Genomic DNA, 16,857 nt, shown 5'->3' with positions numbered 1-16,857 from the left:
ATAATAATAATAATAATAATAATAATAATAATAATAATAATAATAATAATAATAATAATCAAACTATATATTTTCTAAATTCATATATACTAAAGTAAATATATTGTATTTAATTACTAAAAAATTATAATATTTGGTCTTAGACTCTAGTGGACTTTGAACAATGGAAAATAACTCCCATCTTTGTGGAACATTTTACTTGCTCATTATTTTATAATATTTTACTTTTCATTTTCTTTGTTATAAATTATAAAACAATTTCACCTAAATAATTATTGAATATTTTTCTGAAAATTTTATTATTGGAATCTTTGCTTGATTAATAAGGTTGAATAATTCTCACACCTCAAGTTGACCAACCACAACCCCAATTAATTCTTATTTCTATTTTTTTCCATCTATATATTATTTCAATTATTCACAACATATTTCCATTTCTTTCAATATATAATATGTTATATAATAATAATAATTATTATTATTATTATATAAAAGAAAATCTTATTATTATAAATTTCTTATAGTGAAATGAGTCTAATTGGAATTATTTTTAGACCATTGCAATACAGGTGTTTTTTAACCATAAATGTTATTATCTTCACTTTTTTAGTAAATTAATAATTTTGGTAAGTAAGATTCATTAGCACCTGATTCTTTAAAATATATCTCTTTATAAATTTATTTCAAAGGAAAAAAGCAATTAATGTTTGGATATTTTTTTTTGGGTTCATTTTTACAATTTGGTAGAAATGGATTTTTTTTTTTTTTTTTTGTGTAAACTAAGAAATAAAATAAATTTGTGAAATTAATTAGAATGAAGTTAATTTTGTCATGGATAATACTTTCATTTCATCCAAATCCAAATGATTTTTTTTGTAGTTTGGATTACTTTTTTCATTTTAAAAAAAAAATGATTTTTCATAAATCCCCAAAAAAAAATTACAATTTTTTCTTTTTTACGGAATATTATTATTTATTTTACTAAAATATACAACATTATATTTTGACGGTTCTAAAAAGAGTTATTTGCACATTATTTTTATGTTGTAGTAACATAAAAACAACGTTATTTTCCTCTAAAAGAACAACATACCATAAAAATATTAAAAAAAAAATTAAGCTAAATTTTCCCAAAAAAAAAAATTACTAAATAAATAAATTATCAAGCAAAAGAAAGAGAAAATAAGAAATTTGATTGAAGTTGAAATAAGAAAACAAAACTAAAAAGTTTTTTATTGATAAAATAAGAAAGTCATGTGGGCCAGCCCACTTATTACACAGCACGATCTCGGCCCAATAGGCCCATCATGTTGGCCCAGTGATTCAGCCTTGAGCAAACCATCCACCGAAACTGTCGTCAGCTTCATTAACGACGTCGCTTCCTTCGTTCTCATTCTCGACGGTAGTGGCGGAGGATGAGGCGGCGCCGCCACTGGTTCCAGCTATTCCTTCGGTTATGTTGGCATCAGCAGAGCTTGAACTGAACCAGTTATCTGATCCAGGAAGGACTGGATGATAATCTGACTCACCGTTGATTTGATTCGGACTCGGAAGTTCTGGATGATAATCTGAGTCGCCGCCGATTTGATTCGGAGGAGTAACCGGAGCCGGAGGAAAACTTTTCAGGTGAAGTCTATACTTCTGTTTTTCATTATTATAAAATAATTGAGATTAGAGAATTAAATTAATTGATGTGATTAATTAATTTGCATAATAAATATTAGGAAAATTATATTGCACCTCTTAAAAATGATACACCGATACATCTCTATCTGTTTTAGTATCCGAAATAATTTTTTCGTTAAATTTTTTCTCATAGTCATGTAAATTATAGTTATTTAAGACATCCTGCAAAATTTTAAAAAATTCAAAAAAGTTTAACACGCCGAAAATTACGTTCAAACAGTGTGTTGCACGCGTGACTATTTTATTTTATACGCGTGTAAAATAGACTGTTTGAACATCATTTTCTATATTGTAAATTATTCTGAATTTTTCAAAATTTTGTAGGATATCTTAAATAGATATAACGTACATGAATATGAAAAAAATTAGAGTAAATTTTTTTTTAAGATGCCGAAAAGTAGGGGTGCATCAATATATCCCTTTTAAGAGGGTGCATTGTGGAATCACCCTAAATATTAAATGACTAATTTATTAAATTAGAATAATTAATTGGAGAAATAAATGAGTTTAAAATAAAAAATAATAAAAAATAATATTTTATTACGTTGTTTACTAAATAAAAAAAATAAAAATTACATTATTTTATTTATAAAATTAGAAAAATAATCGAATGATTTAATTATTTTTTTTTTATTTTAATTAATAAAATTAAAATAAAATAAATTAGGAAATAAAAAAACATTCCTTATAAAATTGGGGAAGAATATTTTTCTTTATTTTTCTTTAATTTGTGTGGACCCCACTATTTTCTTTCTTTTCAAAATTTAGTAAACAATTGTATGTAAATTAATATCATACCATTGATTCTCATTCTCACTAAGTAAACAAGCTATAAGTTTAACTCTAGTTGCATGTAAGTACATGACTGTTAAGTGTGAAGTCAATAGTCACGTGACAATTTTTAATTAGTCCAAGTCATTAAATTTTTATTTTTTATTTAAAAATTAATTTAAATATACCAATAAAAAAATAATATGTGAATACTTAACGACTAGGTACTAAGGTCGGTGAAATTAAGTGACTCATAGGAAAGAAAATATTTTTGAGCCCTTATTAAAAAAAATGTGGTATTTTTCTAAAATCAATAAAAAAATATATATTTTTAAAAGGAGAATAAAATATTTGGGATCCTAGAGTTAGGTGGGCCCTAGATACAAGCTTAACTCGCCTATGCCTTGGGCCGGACCTTCAAGTATTTATGGAATTTTTAGAATTATAACTTAAGTATTATTACTGTTAAAAATTAAATCTATGTATTATTCACAACCGAGAGTTAAATTTAAGATAAAATTACATGATATACCCATTTTACTTTATTTGTTTTTATTTTTATCTTCATTTTCATATTCTTTAAGATATACCCACTTTTAAAGATGATATCCTCATTAAATTCCTTAAGCAAATTATATACAAGATTTAAGTAGAGAGTGAAAGTATATTGGACAACTCACTAAAAAAAAAAAGTGAATATATTTTTAAAAAAATATAATATGAGAATATTTTTGATTAATGGAACAAAAAAAAGAGATATTTTTTAATTTATCCGTAAATTTAAGTATTCATAGTGCTAATTAATTTAATTAATAAATTAATTAATTACCTGAAGATGGCTCTTAACTTGGTCGTTAGTGAGGTTTTCCACTTTCATTTGCTCCTTAATCTGTTTCGGTGTGGCAACTGTGTTCAAACACACACAAAAAAATATATATATTATAATAAAAAAATATTAATGTTAATATTGTGGTATTAATTAAAATTAAGTAATTAAACAAATATTAATAATAATTTGGGTTTGGTAAGTGGAGAAATTTTAGTATGGACAAAAATGCAATTTAGCATTTATAGGTTACAATTGAAAGGATTGAAAAGAATCTAATAAATGCATTTTTATAATCCTTACTTGGAAAATAAAGTCAAATATGTATTCTTATAAAGAAATAAAAAAAAAATCTAATAAGTTAAAATGGAATGAATGAATACCCAAAATGGTAGTGAAAGTGAAAAAAAAAAATATACAAAATTTCATTTCTTTCCTTGTAAAATAATTTAGTTTTTATTACAAAACCGAAAAGTTATATTTAGAATAATAATTAAAATTTATAATAAAATATATATATATATATTTTTTGTTGAAATTACCTTCGTGCCCTCCAAGGACATCCAAAGCTTGAAGAAATTTCAAATGAAGAGGAGGTGTCCAAGTTCTCCTAGTTATAGTAGTACCCTTCCAATTGCTATCCAAAAGTAATTCTTGCTCTGCCTGCAACATTACTCCTCCCCCATGAATCATCTCATTCATCTCTTTTATTACACTACCACATCTCCTCAATTTCGACATATTTTCATCGATATCATTCGATCTTTCTCTTTTCTCATTATTCTTATCGTTCTCTTTCACCGTTCTTTTATGTATTATATTTGACATCGGCTCATCTTGACCATCATTGTCATTTATATTTTTCCTTGTATTATCTATCTCTACCATCCTTTTATCGTGATTGGATGACTGAAAAAGACAATGTAATTAATTATTTTTTATAAATACTTAAAATAATTAAAAAAAATTAAATACTTGAATAAATAATTTTGAGGATAATTTAGTCATTTTAGAAAAATATTTTACCAGATTAGATTTCGTACCTCATGAGTTGTAAAGAGATGGTCTTGATAAGGGTTCCATGGAACAAAGCTGCTCGCCTCAGTTAAAATATTGGATTTGTCCTTCTGAATACTTAAACCGTTACATATGTATTTATTTTTCGGTACATTATTCTTATTAATGGTATTATTAATGATGATATCCTTCATTTGTATCTCATCATTACGGTAGTCATTCTGGTAAGTCTCTTTTTTACTTGTAAGAAACTCAGAAACTCGCCTCTTCAGTTTATGGCCATCAAGATGATGATTATAATCATATAATACAGATATATCTTGATCATCATAAACAACTTTCCTCATTGTTGTCTTAGTAATTTCATCCTTTACGATTTCAATCGCTGTAATAAATATATATATAAGATTGTTGACACAAAAAGCTTTTTTGTATATTTTATCAAGAAAATAAATTAGACAAATAAATGATGAAAGAAATTATTACCGTCCATAAGGAGAAGCATGCATTGGGGAACGTCATATCTCAGATCTTTGATCTGAGAGAGTTCTTCTTCATACTTTTTCAAATAATCATTCAAAATAGATATTTTCTTTTCAACATCATCGATTTTGGCTAGATCGCTTAGAAGACTGGTGAGAGTTTGGGGGACATAAGAGGGCTTAAGGCTTAGAGTAAGCTCAAGTTGTTGGTTGGACTCAGAACCCACCATTTTTTTATCACCCTCAAATGAAACAGAGAAAAAAACGTTTCTACGGTATAATATATTTGAGAGAGATGATTTAGAGGCTGCATATTGAGGTCTATATATACTAAAAAAAAATACACATAGAAAGTTGAAATCATAATCTAGGTTCAATAAAAATAACTCTAAAAGTAAAAAAAATCCAATTAAGACAAATTATATTACAAAAAAGAGATTCGGATACATTGTATTTGCATTGTTTATTTATTAGTATAAAAGTTTTAAATATATGCTTATATTAGTCCATTCAATAGGTGTAAATTTAATATGGTTTCCATATAGATTATTTAATATTTATCGGATAATTATAATTTCAGATTGACAGCTGTACTAGTTGTGAATATAATTTGTTATTCCTTCTTACTAATTTTTTTCTTTTAGTAATTGAGTATAATCATATGTTACTATATGTAAAATTAATTTTGTTATATAATTGGTATCAGAGGATTTAATTATTTAAATTTAGTTATATTATTATTTTCACTTATACAATAATACTTAAACATTGTTTATTTATTAGTATAATTTTTTTAAATATATGCATATATTAATCCATTCAATAGGTGTAAATTTAATATTATTTCTATATAGATTATTTAATATATGTAGATAATTGTAATTTTAAATATTTGACAACCGTAGTAATTATAAATATAGTTTGTTATTTTTTCTTACTAATTTTTTTTTCTAGTAATTGAGTATAATTATATATTACTATATGTAAAATTAATTTTGTTATATAATTGGTATTAGAGAATTTAATTATATAAATTTATTATAATATTATTTTCACAATAATATTTTAAAAAATTCATCACACAAATTATGAGTTTTTATAAGATATTATTCATTTTGCAATTTAGCTTATTTTTAATAATTCTTTGTAAGATGGTTTGTCCAAAAATTTGGTTATGCAAACTACTAAACCAAAATACAAAATGACCTTGAAAAGAGTTCAACCAAAAAACTTATCAATAAGCACTATGTTCTTGTATTCTTTAGGAGTTTTGAATGATTGGGAGAAAACCAAAGTCAAATATGAATTTCATGGCCAATTTTGTAGAGTTTAAAGTTCATTGTAACATATAGCCAACTTTATGTCCAATTTTTACATTGATCCAATGGTTATATCGGGGCATTTAAAGCACAAAAACTATAAATACTCGTTTAAGTTTTTCATAACATTTTGAATCGTCCAATTCCAAAGTAAAATTTGAGATATTTATAGCTATTTTACCATCACATGGCTCTGAAAGATTGTTTAGAAAGAAAAACAAGTGAGAGGATTTTCCGAAGCCTAGGGCACTATCGCTCTATCTGGTGGCAGATTTCATCTGCTTCTTCAAAACTCATTGCCCGGTGAAGCTAAATGGGGTTTTAAAAAGCCTAATCAATGCCGTTTTCTTTTTTGACATACTATCTTGCCTATAGCCGCAACAACCTGCAGGCGCTATCTTCAGTTCATTGCGTCGTAGTCATCCAACTTGTCATTGTATTCCAACACCTTCCTCTTTATCTTAGATGAATCGACCCATGTAATGAAATCTTCCATATTCCTTGTCACAAGGAACGCTGGATCGGTGATAGTGTCTGGACCGACTCGTATATGCCCTTGCTCGATGTATGTCACAGCCTCCTTCAAGTGCTCGGCAAACTTCAACCGCACCAGAATTGTCGAAAGCCTTCGTCTACAACAGAGAACAAGAAAAAAAAAAAGCAAAAGTAAAAATTAATATAACATTACAAAACTTAAATGATGAAAATCCGATAATCAGATATAAAGCATTACCTGCAGAAAGCAGAGACAGTTAAGCGCTCGCACAAAGCCAAGCTTTGCCTAGATGGTATCACACCAATGTTGTACCTGTGTTAAAACCAAATATTATTCCTTAATAGTTAACTATGAAGATAGATAGTTGGTTATATGAACACTCCAAATTCTCAGATATGATAGTTGTTGGTACATTATTTTGTGCCTGATCCCGAATTCGGAACACATTTTTCTCTGCAGATTAGATCTAAGAAGACCTTTTACAAAGTCTTATAGCTACATTGAAAATAACAACCAGAAGTGGAATGTACGGAACAAGAACAAGCACTCGAAAAGGTCTTTCAACGAAACTTAACATCATCATCGTGACTGGATTGATTAAAGATACAACGAATCTCATGATTGTTAACATAAGTACAACAAAGTCCTGTTTTTCTTTTTTATTAAACCTTTCCAGCCTTAAATCACTCAATTCTGTTCTTTCTTGACACATAAATTTGTGTACATATACATAGAGACATATCAATATCCTTAGAAGAAAAAGAAAAGGGAAGCTATAATGTGAACTGTAACCAATTTACTGATTTGGATACCTCAACTAAAAACCATGTGCACTAACACTCACCACAAAAGCACTACTTTTAATACCAAAATTAAAGACCCAAAAAAGAAAGAACTATAGCATTGAAGAAAACGATAAAAAGAAAAGGGACTTACATCTTCTCCAAGAGCATATCAGTCATCTGAATACGAAAAGGGTCTCTTCCATCCATCTTCATCAATACGTTTACCAATTTATGCACCATCCGACACAAACCCGAATACCTAAACAAAATTATAAATAAACAATTGATAGAGAAATCAAATAGACCAAAAAGCACAAAGAATTAAAAGAGAATTAATTACTTCTTATAATCGTCACGACCAGTAACATGGTAGCGCTGCATTACATGAGACTCTCTGTGACCTCCTTCGCTCTTCCATTCCAAGAAGTTGACTTTCTTCAGTAGCTTTTTCTCGTGGAAACTTAGCTTTCTCATGGTTTTTCACTAACTTTTCTGTTGCTCTTTGTTGTTGAAAAGACCAACCTTCAAACACTTCACAAACTAGTAATTGTTAATTTGCAGATTCTACAACCCAAGTCAAAGAGGGGTTGAGGATTAAGCTTTATACATATACAATTGAAGTTATATTAAATTGTTGTAATATTTGGTTGTACCCATATAGCATCAAATTAACATATAATGTGCAATTCTATCATTTGATTTAGTGAGTCAAACCCTTGAAAGTGTCTCAGATACAACACAATCTGGATAAATCAATTTAAAAATTCGAATGAAATGGATAAATCAATTCCAAGCTAATTTTTTCCCTAGAAATAGAATCTGAAGTGTGGTTTTCCTTATGTTCACAGAATATAATTTCATAACCAAAACCATTAATATTGATCAGAAATGAAATCTAAAAGAAGTGATTAATATGGTTTTAAGAAGTGATTTCAATCTTGAAGATTGGACTAGCATGTTAAATTTTTTTCACCTAATGAAATAATGAACATATGAGATGTGGTCAAGAAGCTACAACATACATTTAAAAAGAGCTTATTTGAGCCTGGAGATTCAAGAATACAGACAAAGGACCAGACCAACTACACAATAGAACACAATTTACTTGAATTAGCTTTTACTTTATTCCAATTGCATACCAAAAGAGTAGAACATATTAGAAGAATTATCTCACTCACCCACACTGATTATACCCTATCAATTTTGTTTGACTCTGTGACTCTGTGATTAATCTCCAAATTAAAAACATACAAAGCATTTTTGTCTTTCTCTTCAATTATTTGTTCAGACTTATCATACTTTCTCAGAAGCCATTTGATCAATCACAATCACAAAACTAGAAGGGATTCCAAGGCCTCAAACCCAAATAATCTTCAAAACTCAAAACAATAAACACACAAAAAAAACCCCAAAAAGCAATTTTCAACCAAATTTAACAAACCCAAGATTAAACTAAACCTCTACTTCACAACCTGATACCCAAATGACACCACAGAAACTCTGATAAAAAGTTCAAGACAAATCATAACAAAGGAAAGAAAAAAGAATCAAACTTTTAGCACAGTAGAGCACAACTAACCAAATAAATAAATAAAACAGACGTACCCAAATCAATGTGAAAAGACAAAACGCGGCGGAAGGCGACGACTCACGGCGGAGAAACTGTGAGACAACAAAGAGGAGAGAGATATGATTATGAGGAGAAAGGGGCTTAGGTTAGGGTTTAAGATCTAACAATAAATTCATCCCCAAAACTACGTCGTTTTAATGTGCAAAATATATATTATTATTTCGGACAAATATGCATACACAACAATTAAATAATGAAAAATAATTCAAAATAATTCTTTTTTAAAAAAAATCATAACATTTTAATAATAGCATACAATCTAATGGAGATATCTCACATGTTAAAGACCTTTTAAAGACATGGTCAAGATTAGAATTAGAAAAAATGAGCTAAATAATCAACAATCTAATTTTCAAATCATTTTACAAAAAACTATAAATAAAATAAGATGAAAAAGACTGCAACATCACAGTTAACTTTAAGAACATATGTATTTAGTTTCATCTATTGCTTAGAAAATACAACAGTAGAAATTGTTGCAGTAGGTTCATTCAACCTCGAAGCTTGAGCACTTAACATTATGCAAGATAAGTAGTTGCACTACTAACAACCCCTTCAGTCCTAGAAAACTTATTATTGATAACCACTAACAACGAGTCATCGAAGAATCGACAACGAAACTAAACAAAACAAAACCATGTTACACACACAAGTAGGGGTGTTCATCTGATCCAATCCGCACTTTTTTGGTCAAACAACATCCAATCTGCACTAAGTGCGGATTTCATATTTTGGATCCAATTCGATCCGCATAACAGTTTAAATCCAATCCGCAATAGTGCGGATTGGATCGGTTATTTTTTTTGATAATAAATTATTTAATATATTATAGAAAGAAATTAAAAAAAGACTATTGTTTCTTAATCTCCAATAATAATCTATTTCCATCTATATTTATACTAGTAAAAAGTTACGTGCGAGGCACGTATACTAAATTTTATGCTAGGTATTTTTTATTATATTAAAAGGTAATACACTTAAAAATGTTTATCTCATCTTGGTTCAACCCAATTTTATGTTGTTTCCATAGGATTGTGTGTTAGATATGAGCTTAGAAGAATAGTATTCGTTAGAATGGGTGCCAGCAATGGCGGTGCTGATGTGAGTTTTATCTTCTGGGAAAAATCTAGCTACTCCGACATTACAATTACACCTAGCCTTTCAAAATGAGCATCATCAAAAATTCAAGGATTATAAATTGAAAAGGATATCTTGTTACTTTTGGTGTGCCCAACAAACTTTCTAACGGATGACATTATATTGCGCATATCCCAAAGCTGTTTAAAAGTAAAGCAATATAGCAAGGGAATAGAAGACTTACTCAAATAAATAATTACTTGAGCAACAAAGAATAACTCGCTAATAGAACACTGAATATTACACCCAAATAAACAAAAAGTGAGGAATCGCAGCAGAGAGGCCATGAATCACGACATAGAAGATGAGGCAATAATTCAATAGCAATGTAGGGTTTGAGGGTTTGAGATTTAGAAAAAGAAATTATAAATGATTATCCTAAATAATCACGATTGGTTGCTCATCCTTTTGGGGTTAGTTATTTTATTGAGAATTTTCAGAGATTGTGTTTCCGGTTAGGTTTATACGATTAAAATTTAAAAGTAATATTAATGTATTTAAAAATTAATATTAAAATACATCTTCATAAAAAATATTATTATTTTTGAATAGAAAATTATTTTAAAAAATAGTTACCCATAAATTTCTCATAAACCCGATTAAAATTTAAAAGTAATATTAATTTATTTAAAAATTAATATTAAAATACATCTTAATAAAAAAAATATATTATTTTTGAATAGAAAATTATTTTTAAAAAAAGTTATCCATGAATTTCTCATAAACGCAAGAATTCAGTTATATAGGCACACTTTATATAGAATAGATATAGATCAAACTAATATACATATATGTCGATATATATGTACTAGATTTACACTAAAATAGATATGTATTTATTACTAAAATAAATTAGTTAGCATATATATTTAAATTTATGTGTATGTGTCTATGTGAATAAGAATAATTTTTTAGTATTTTTTATTATAAAACAAATAAAATATACCAATTCAATATATTATTAAAAAAGATTAAAAAATTAGAAGTTTGTGTCTTTTTTTTTATATTACTAGAAAATTAATATATAATTATTTATTATATATTATAATTTTTTAAAAATATATTTAATTAAGTGTGGATTGGATTAGATTGATTACTTTTTGAGGTCAAACAATATCCAATCTGCACAAGTGTCGATTTTAGATTTTTCAATCCAATCCAATCCGCGCAAGTGCGGATATCCACATTTTGCGGATTGGATTGGATTAGATCGTGTGGATTGGATTGGATCGGATACTTAGTGAACACCCCTACACACAAGAATGGAGGAGAGAGACTTATGCCATGTGGACCAAAGTTTTCTTAAATCCTTTGTCACTTGTTACCTTCCTCTATAATTAGTAGTCAATTACCCAAATCTCAAACTTTCAATTTCTTAATTGTTACTGTCAAATTGTAGAGTAAATAAAATTTCTCAGTATGAATAACAAATACACTATTATAGTTATTTTTAAACATTCAATGTACTCTACGAATAAAAAAATACATAAAGATTGGTTAAACCGACTTAAGCATTGCAGCTAAACTCTTGAAAGGCCTCTCAATACATTCTTAGGAGGAGGAGACACAATCGAAATTGGAATGTGGTAATTGAAAAAATCAAGAGAAGAACTTTCCTCTTTTACAAGGTTTGCATTCACTTCACCACATTTTGTTCAAGTGAAAGTATTAAATTTGAAGCCAAGCTTAATTAATTAGGTACATATTCAATATATGGTTAAGTTTAATGACTAATTTAATTGGATTTCAAGTTTTTGACACAAAATCATGTAATTAAGACAAACACAATTTACAATTCCAAAAGCTTTATGTATAACAAAAAAAAAGAACAAAATATGAAATTTTTTGACAAAAATGTAACACATGATCACTTATGATGATGATAACAAGACTTTCTTGAGCTTTTTACATACAATTTTTGTTTGACTTTGACTTGATAAGGGAAAACAATAGGCTTTGGTGTTCTTTACTTTTGAACACAACCACATTACACAAGAGTAGAACATTGATAAAGTTGAACCAGCTTTGGAAACCATAACATTTTCTCTTAGCTCTCTCTCTCTCTCTCTCTCTCTCTCTCTCTCTCTCTCTAGAAGCACTTCAACTTTCTAGTTTCTACCAACAACAGTAACAACAACAAAAATGAATTACAAAAACAACATTTTCAACAAAACTTTACTACTACAAATCTACCCACATCAACAAGTCCAAATATTACCCCCATCCACAAATGTTGGAAACATAAATAAACACAACAAAACAAAAATTTAAGCCTCCCTACTATTTTCAAACTTAGGTGGGCACAACCGCCTCGGGAGGAGGCGCTAACTCCAAAACAAACTGCCAAAGAACTAAAACGAGCAATATTAATTGTGTACAAACACACCATGTAACCTTATATACTTTCCTCCGAGTAACTGAAACCTCTTCGATCTCTAAAATATCACCACAATGGTTTTCTAATTCGTGTGCTTGTTTCTCTAGCTTTGCAGCTTTTATTTCAGCATTTCCGAGCTTGTTTAGCATCTGGGCTTGTTCCTCTGCAATGCTTTTCTGTTCTTCAAAGAGTGTTGTTTGCTTTTCTGCAACCACCTTTAAATTCTGTGTTGCCATTGAAATCGTCAAAAACTCGATTTCAGCTTCAATCCTTTGCTTAAACATGCCCTCCATCTCTTCTTCTATCTGTCTATGCCTTTTCTCCTGTAAATCTGTTGTGCTACCTGATTCATCCTTCAGAAACTCGGTGCTGTTAATGGTGGCTTTGAGTTCGGCTACCTTGATTTCTTTCGATACAAGTAAATTCTTGGACTCATCCAGTTTGCTTTCCAGAATTTTCACATTCTGCTCCAGGCTCAAAACCTTCGCCTGCAAGGAATCAACATCCAATTGTGTAGGTTTTTCAGAAGTTAACTGGCTAGATAGGTAAGGTTCTTGAATTCCTGTACTAGCAAAGTCGGAACCACCCTCCATCGAACTAGCAGCCAATATAGGCTCCTTCCTAATCTCTGCTAATTTCTGAACTTCTGCAAAATGACAAATGGCTCTCCATCAAATGAATTTTCTTTAAACTTACATCCAAATTTTAGTAAAGATTGAGTATCATCAATAACCTTTAGATTAGTTAACCAAAAGCAGAAAATGGTAAAAAAACATATAAAAAGAAAATATCTGGGATTGTTAGGGACCTCACAACCAACTGACCATTCTGCGGCTAAAAAAACTTACCTTTTCTTCTTTTTCTTTGAGAAAGTTCAGCCTTTTTCCAAAAAATAAGTAATTTAATGAGTTTCTAATAACCGATTCAAACGATGAGGGGTTGTGCTAAGAACGAGTCAAACATTATAAGGTCTCATTGCATTCTCAAAAGTGAAAGTAAAAGTTGTTAAAATTGCTATAAAAGGTCAGCATAAAGTCAGGAAAAACAAAGCAATGAAAAGAGAAAGTGGCTAAAGAAAATAAAAAGGAGGGTTACACAAAGCACAAGGTAAAGTGAATGCAATTGGTTCTAGGGATGAATTGCTTATTAAATGGTAAAGATTAGAATATAAGTTTATTTTGCTAGAAGGGTTACCTAAATTAGAAAAAACAAAGAAATAAATAAAGCATTTACACCGATCAAGTTAATTCAAGCTCAGCTGCAAATAAATGAACACATAAGCTCTGCATATTGGGAAGTTGAAAGAAACGTTTTCTTACATTTATTTAATAAACTATTTCCTAAATACTATAAAGAAGCATAAATGAAAGTTATCTGAGAAAACATAGACTAACCTTTTTCAAGTGCTTCTTGTACAGACTGCAGACTAAGCATGGATTGAACTAGTGGATCCCGGCCTGTTGAGAACATGTTGTTCCCACTTTTTCCATCCTTAGCCCTCCAAGAATTTTCTGCAACCGAATCATCTTGCAAATCTTCAACTTCCCCCACATTCTTCTTGCTAAAACTAGTTTGAACATCTTCACCGAATCGTTGTTCGTTTGCATGAGCATCTTCGCTATTTTCCCCGTCATAACTCACTGACCTTCCAATCTGTTTTCCATTACTACTCACATTTGAACCCTGTGTAAAGAAAAAGTTGGAGCTTCTAGAATCTGATTCAATGCTGGAATGAGAATTTTCCTTCTCAAATCTGACCCTTTCTCCTCTAGCCTTTTTACTGATCTCAATCTTAGCCTTACCAACTTGAGGAATCCTTTGAGATGAATTACCGGAAGTCTTACCACTCATACCCCCCTTCACCTTATTCTTCTCTCTTCCCTGTCCCAATACCGCAGGCTGGTCAAACTTAGCCTTAGGAGCACTAGCAGCTGTGGAAGACTTGCTACTACGATCTTCACTATTCTCCGAATCCGTACCAGCTACAAAACAAGACCCAACCGCATTCCTAGAATCCAAATCCAAGCTACGAAACGCAAATCCATCAACAGCCCCAGCCCCAGAATTCTTTAACACATTTACAGATCCAACAGAACCTTCACTACTCGCCTTCATCTCGTGCTGATGTTTACTTGAGTTGACATTCTGCTGATGTTTACTTGAGTGGTCATTCTCAGTCAATAACCTCTTCAACATTTTACTTGAATCAACTGTAGGGGAAGAAGGACTATCCTTCACCCCATCTCTCCTCCTAATTCTCTTCCATTTCTTCAATCCAACGCCTATTCGGGTTGAAGGAGGGGATTTGGATTCCAATCCTGATGGGTTTGTTTCTCCAGTCTTAACCAAATTTTGGGTCTGGTCAGCACAAGACCCATTCCCATTATTCCTAACCTCATTATCATTACTATTATGATGATGATCATGATCTTTCTCAACAGAAAATTCAGTTTCTGAATCCATAACAAAACAAATCCCAAAATCTCTTTCTCTCACAAACACACATACATAACAGATTGGAAAAGATCAAGATCAACGGCCAACAGGTAATCAAATCAAATCAAATCAAATCAAGTCATTTCATTTCAGCTCGTGGCTCACAATTTCTTTCAACAACTGTATTAGAAATTTAAATTCAGCATAAGTTAAGATTATTACAATCAAAAGCTCGATTAGTATTGAATTCAATATGCAAAATTAACAATACAATCGAATTATACCAAAAAGAAATATAATTATGGAGATTGATGCTTACCGTTACCAATAATGGTTTGAAGATTGGATTAATTGAGAGAATTGGGAAATGGAAGAACACGGAAACCCTAAACAGTAGTTGGATTTGGAGATTTATAGCCAAGAAAACGAATCCATTATTACTGTTTAGATTAATATTAATAATTACTATTATTATAATGAAGAAAATAGAAGAAGGAAGGAGTAAATAGCAGAAACGAAGGGGTGGAATTTGAATAATGGAAAAGTAAAGGGGGTAAATTGTAAAAAGGAAAAGAATAGAGAAAGAACGTGGGTGCGTGGTGGTGATTGAGATTAAGATGGGCCACATGCGGGCTTTCGTGGCCCACTGGACACCGCTGTACTCTCCTCATCACACAATTTATTTTTTATTATTTTTTTTATAATAAAATATGTTAATTTCCCATATAATTATATATTTTAGGTAAATAGTACTACTTAAAAGTGATTTACTTGTATCCCTATTTATTTTAGTTTCTGTGAAAAATATTTAGGCCAATTTTTTATAGTCGTATACGTAATTATTTTTAAAAATATCCTACAAAATTTTGAGAAATTCGAAAAAAATTTAACACATTGAAAATAAGATTTAAACATTTCGTTGCACGTGTGTAAAATATATTATTTGAATACTACTTTCTATATTATAAATTATTTTAAATTTTTCAAAATTTTGCAAGATGTCTTAAATAACTAAAACGTATACAACTAACTACGCAAAAAAAAAACTAAAATATATATCTTAAATATCAAAAATAAAGAGCGGTCCATCAGTGCACCCTCTTTTGTAGGGTTGCATTGTACAAACACCTTAGATTTTATTATTATTATTATTCCTTATTATGAAAAAAATTGAAATGTGCTAATATAAATGTATGTTTTCTATGTATTGATTTTAAATGTTGATGTCAAAGTCGGAGGTGAAACTATGTGTGCTGTGGCGATTGCGAGAGACCATAACGAATCAGTATTGTGGATGGCGGTTAAAATGCTACACTTTTCTGACCCACTCACTGGAGAAGCTGTTGCCTGTCTTTTAGCCATAGAGACAGCGGTCTCATTGCATCATCCTTTTGTTTTAGTGGAGAGTGATTCAGAGATTGTTATCAAGAACCTAAAAGGGAATGACTCTATTTGGGGGATTGAGAACTATGTGAGTCATTGCAAGCTCATCTCTACTTTTATGACTAATTGTAATTTCTCTTGTATAACTAGAAAGTAGAAACTGTAACTACGCGGCCCATAATGTGGACAAATGAGTGTTTGCCAACAATGTTACGGGCATAGTAGAGATATCTACTATACCTGTTAATATATTTTGTAATGACCATGAGGTCTAACTTCAATTTTATTTATAAACACATTTTTCAAAAAAAAAAAAAGATTTTAAATGTTGATGTTTTTTTTTTGAATAAAATAAAATATTAAGATGAGGTAAAATATAAAGTAATAACGATTTTCGAAGGATGAAGAGGATTGAAGGAGTTGAATAAGAAGAAATGATCTAGTAAATAGATAGGTATTTCTTTATTCTATTTCTTTTTAGTCTAAGAGGCAATTCGTCTCAAATTCTCAAC

The 16,857-nt window shown here is 29.7% G+C and overlaps 3 protein-coding genes across 4 annotated transcripts; all 3 read right to left on the bottom strand.

Annotated features, from left to right (window-relative positions):
- Positions 1 to 1,173: 1,173 nt before the first annotated feature.
- LOC115725152 (transcription factor HHO2-like) lies at positions 1,174 to 5,274 on the bottom strand. Its single transcript, XM_030654583.2, has 5 exons — positions 4,787 to 5,274; positions 4,327 to 4,685; positions 3,826 to 4,192; positions 3,287 to 3,363; positions 1,174 to 1,641 (listed from the first exon to the last, which is right to left on the bottom strand). The coding sequence occupies exons 1-5, from the start codon at positions 5,010 to 5,012 to the stop codon at positions 1,324 to 1,326; spliced, it is 1,347 nt and encodes a 448-aa protein (XP_030510443.2). The 5' UTR covers positions 5,013 to 5,274; the 3' UTR covers positions 1,174 to 1,323.
- A 909-nt stretch (positions 5,275 to 6,183) lies between these two features.
- LOC115725676 (uncharacterized) lies at positions 6,184 to 9,170 on the bottom strand. Of its 2 annotated transcripts, none has more exons than XM_030655260.2 (5): positions 8,988 to 9,170; positions 7,723 to 7,913; positions 7,534 to 7,641; positions 6,835 to 6,909; positions 6,184 to 6,733 (listed from the first exon to the last, which is right to left on the bottom strand). In XM_030655260.2, exons 2-5 carry the CDS (start codon positions 7,854 to 7,856, stop codon positions 6,502 to 6,504), a joined length of 549 nt encoding a protein of 182 aa, XP_030511120.1. In that variant the 5' UTR covers positions 7,857 to 7,913; positions 8,988 to 9,170; the 3' UTR covers positions 6,184 to 6,501. The 2 variants fall into 2 exon arrangements, with proteins under 2 accessions (XP_030511120.1, XP_030511121.1); XM_030655261.2 differs by having other exon boundaries at positions 7,723 to 7,922; positions 8,988 to 9,169.
- A 3,107-nt stretch (positions 9,171 to 12,277) lies between these two features.
- On the bottom strand, positions 12,278 to 15,441 carry LOC115724888 (WPP domain-interacting protein 2). The gene is made up of 3 exons (XM_030654254.2): positions 15,282 to 15,441; positions 13,921 to 15,142; positions 12,278 to 13,172 (listed from the first exon to the last, which is right to left on the bottom strand). The coding sequence occupies exons 2-3, from the start codon at positions 14,987 to 14,989 to the stop codon at positions 12,442 to 12,444; spliced, it is 1,800 nt and encodes a 599-aa protein (XP_030510114.2). The 5' UTR covers positions 14,990 to 15,142; positions 15,282 to 15,441; the 3' UTR covers positions 12,278 to 12,441.
- Positions 15,442 to 16,857: the final 1,416 nt, after the last annotated feature.

The sequence above is a fragment of the Cannabis sativa genome, chromosome 6 (genome assembly GCF_029168945.1).
Source record: "Cannabis sativa cultivar Pink pepper isolate KNU-18-1 chromosome 6, ASM2916894v1, whole genome shotgun sequence".
NCBI lineage: Eukaryota > Viridiplantae > Streptophyta > Magnoliopsida > Rosales > Cannabaceae > Cannabis > Cannabis sativa.
The sequence above is the reverse complement of the archived record's forward strand: the minus strand, read 5'-3'. Positions and strand labels throughout refer to the sequence as shown.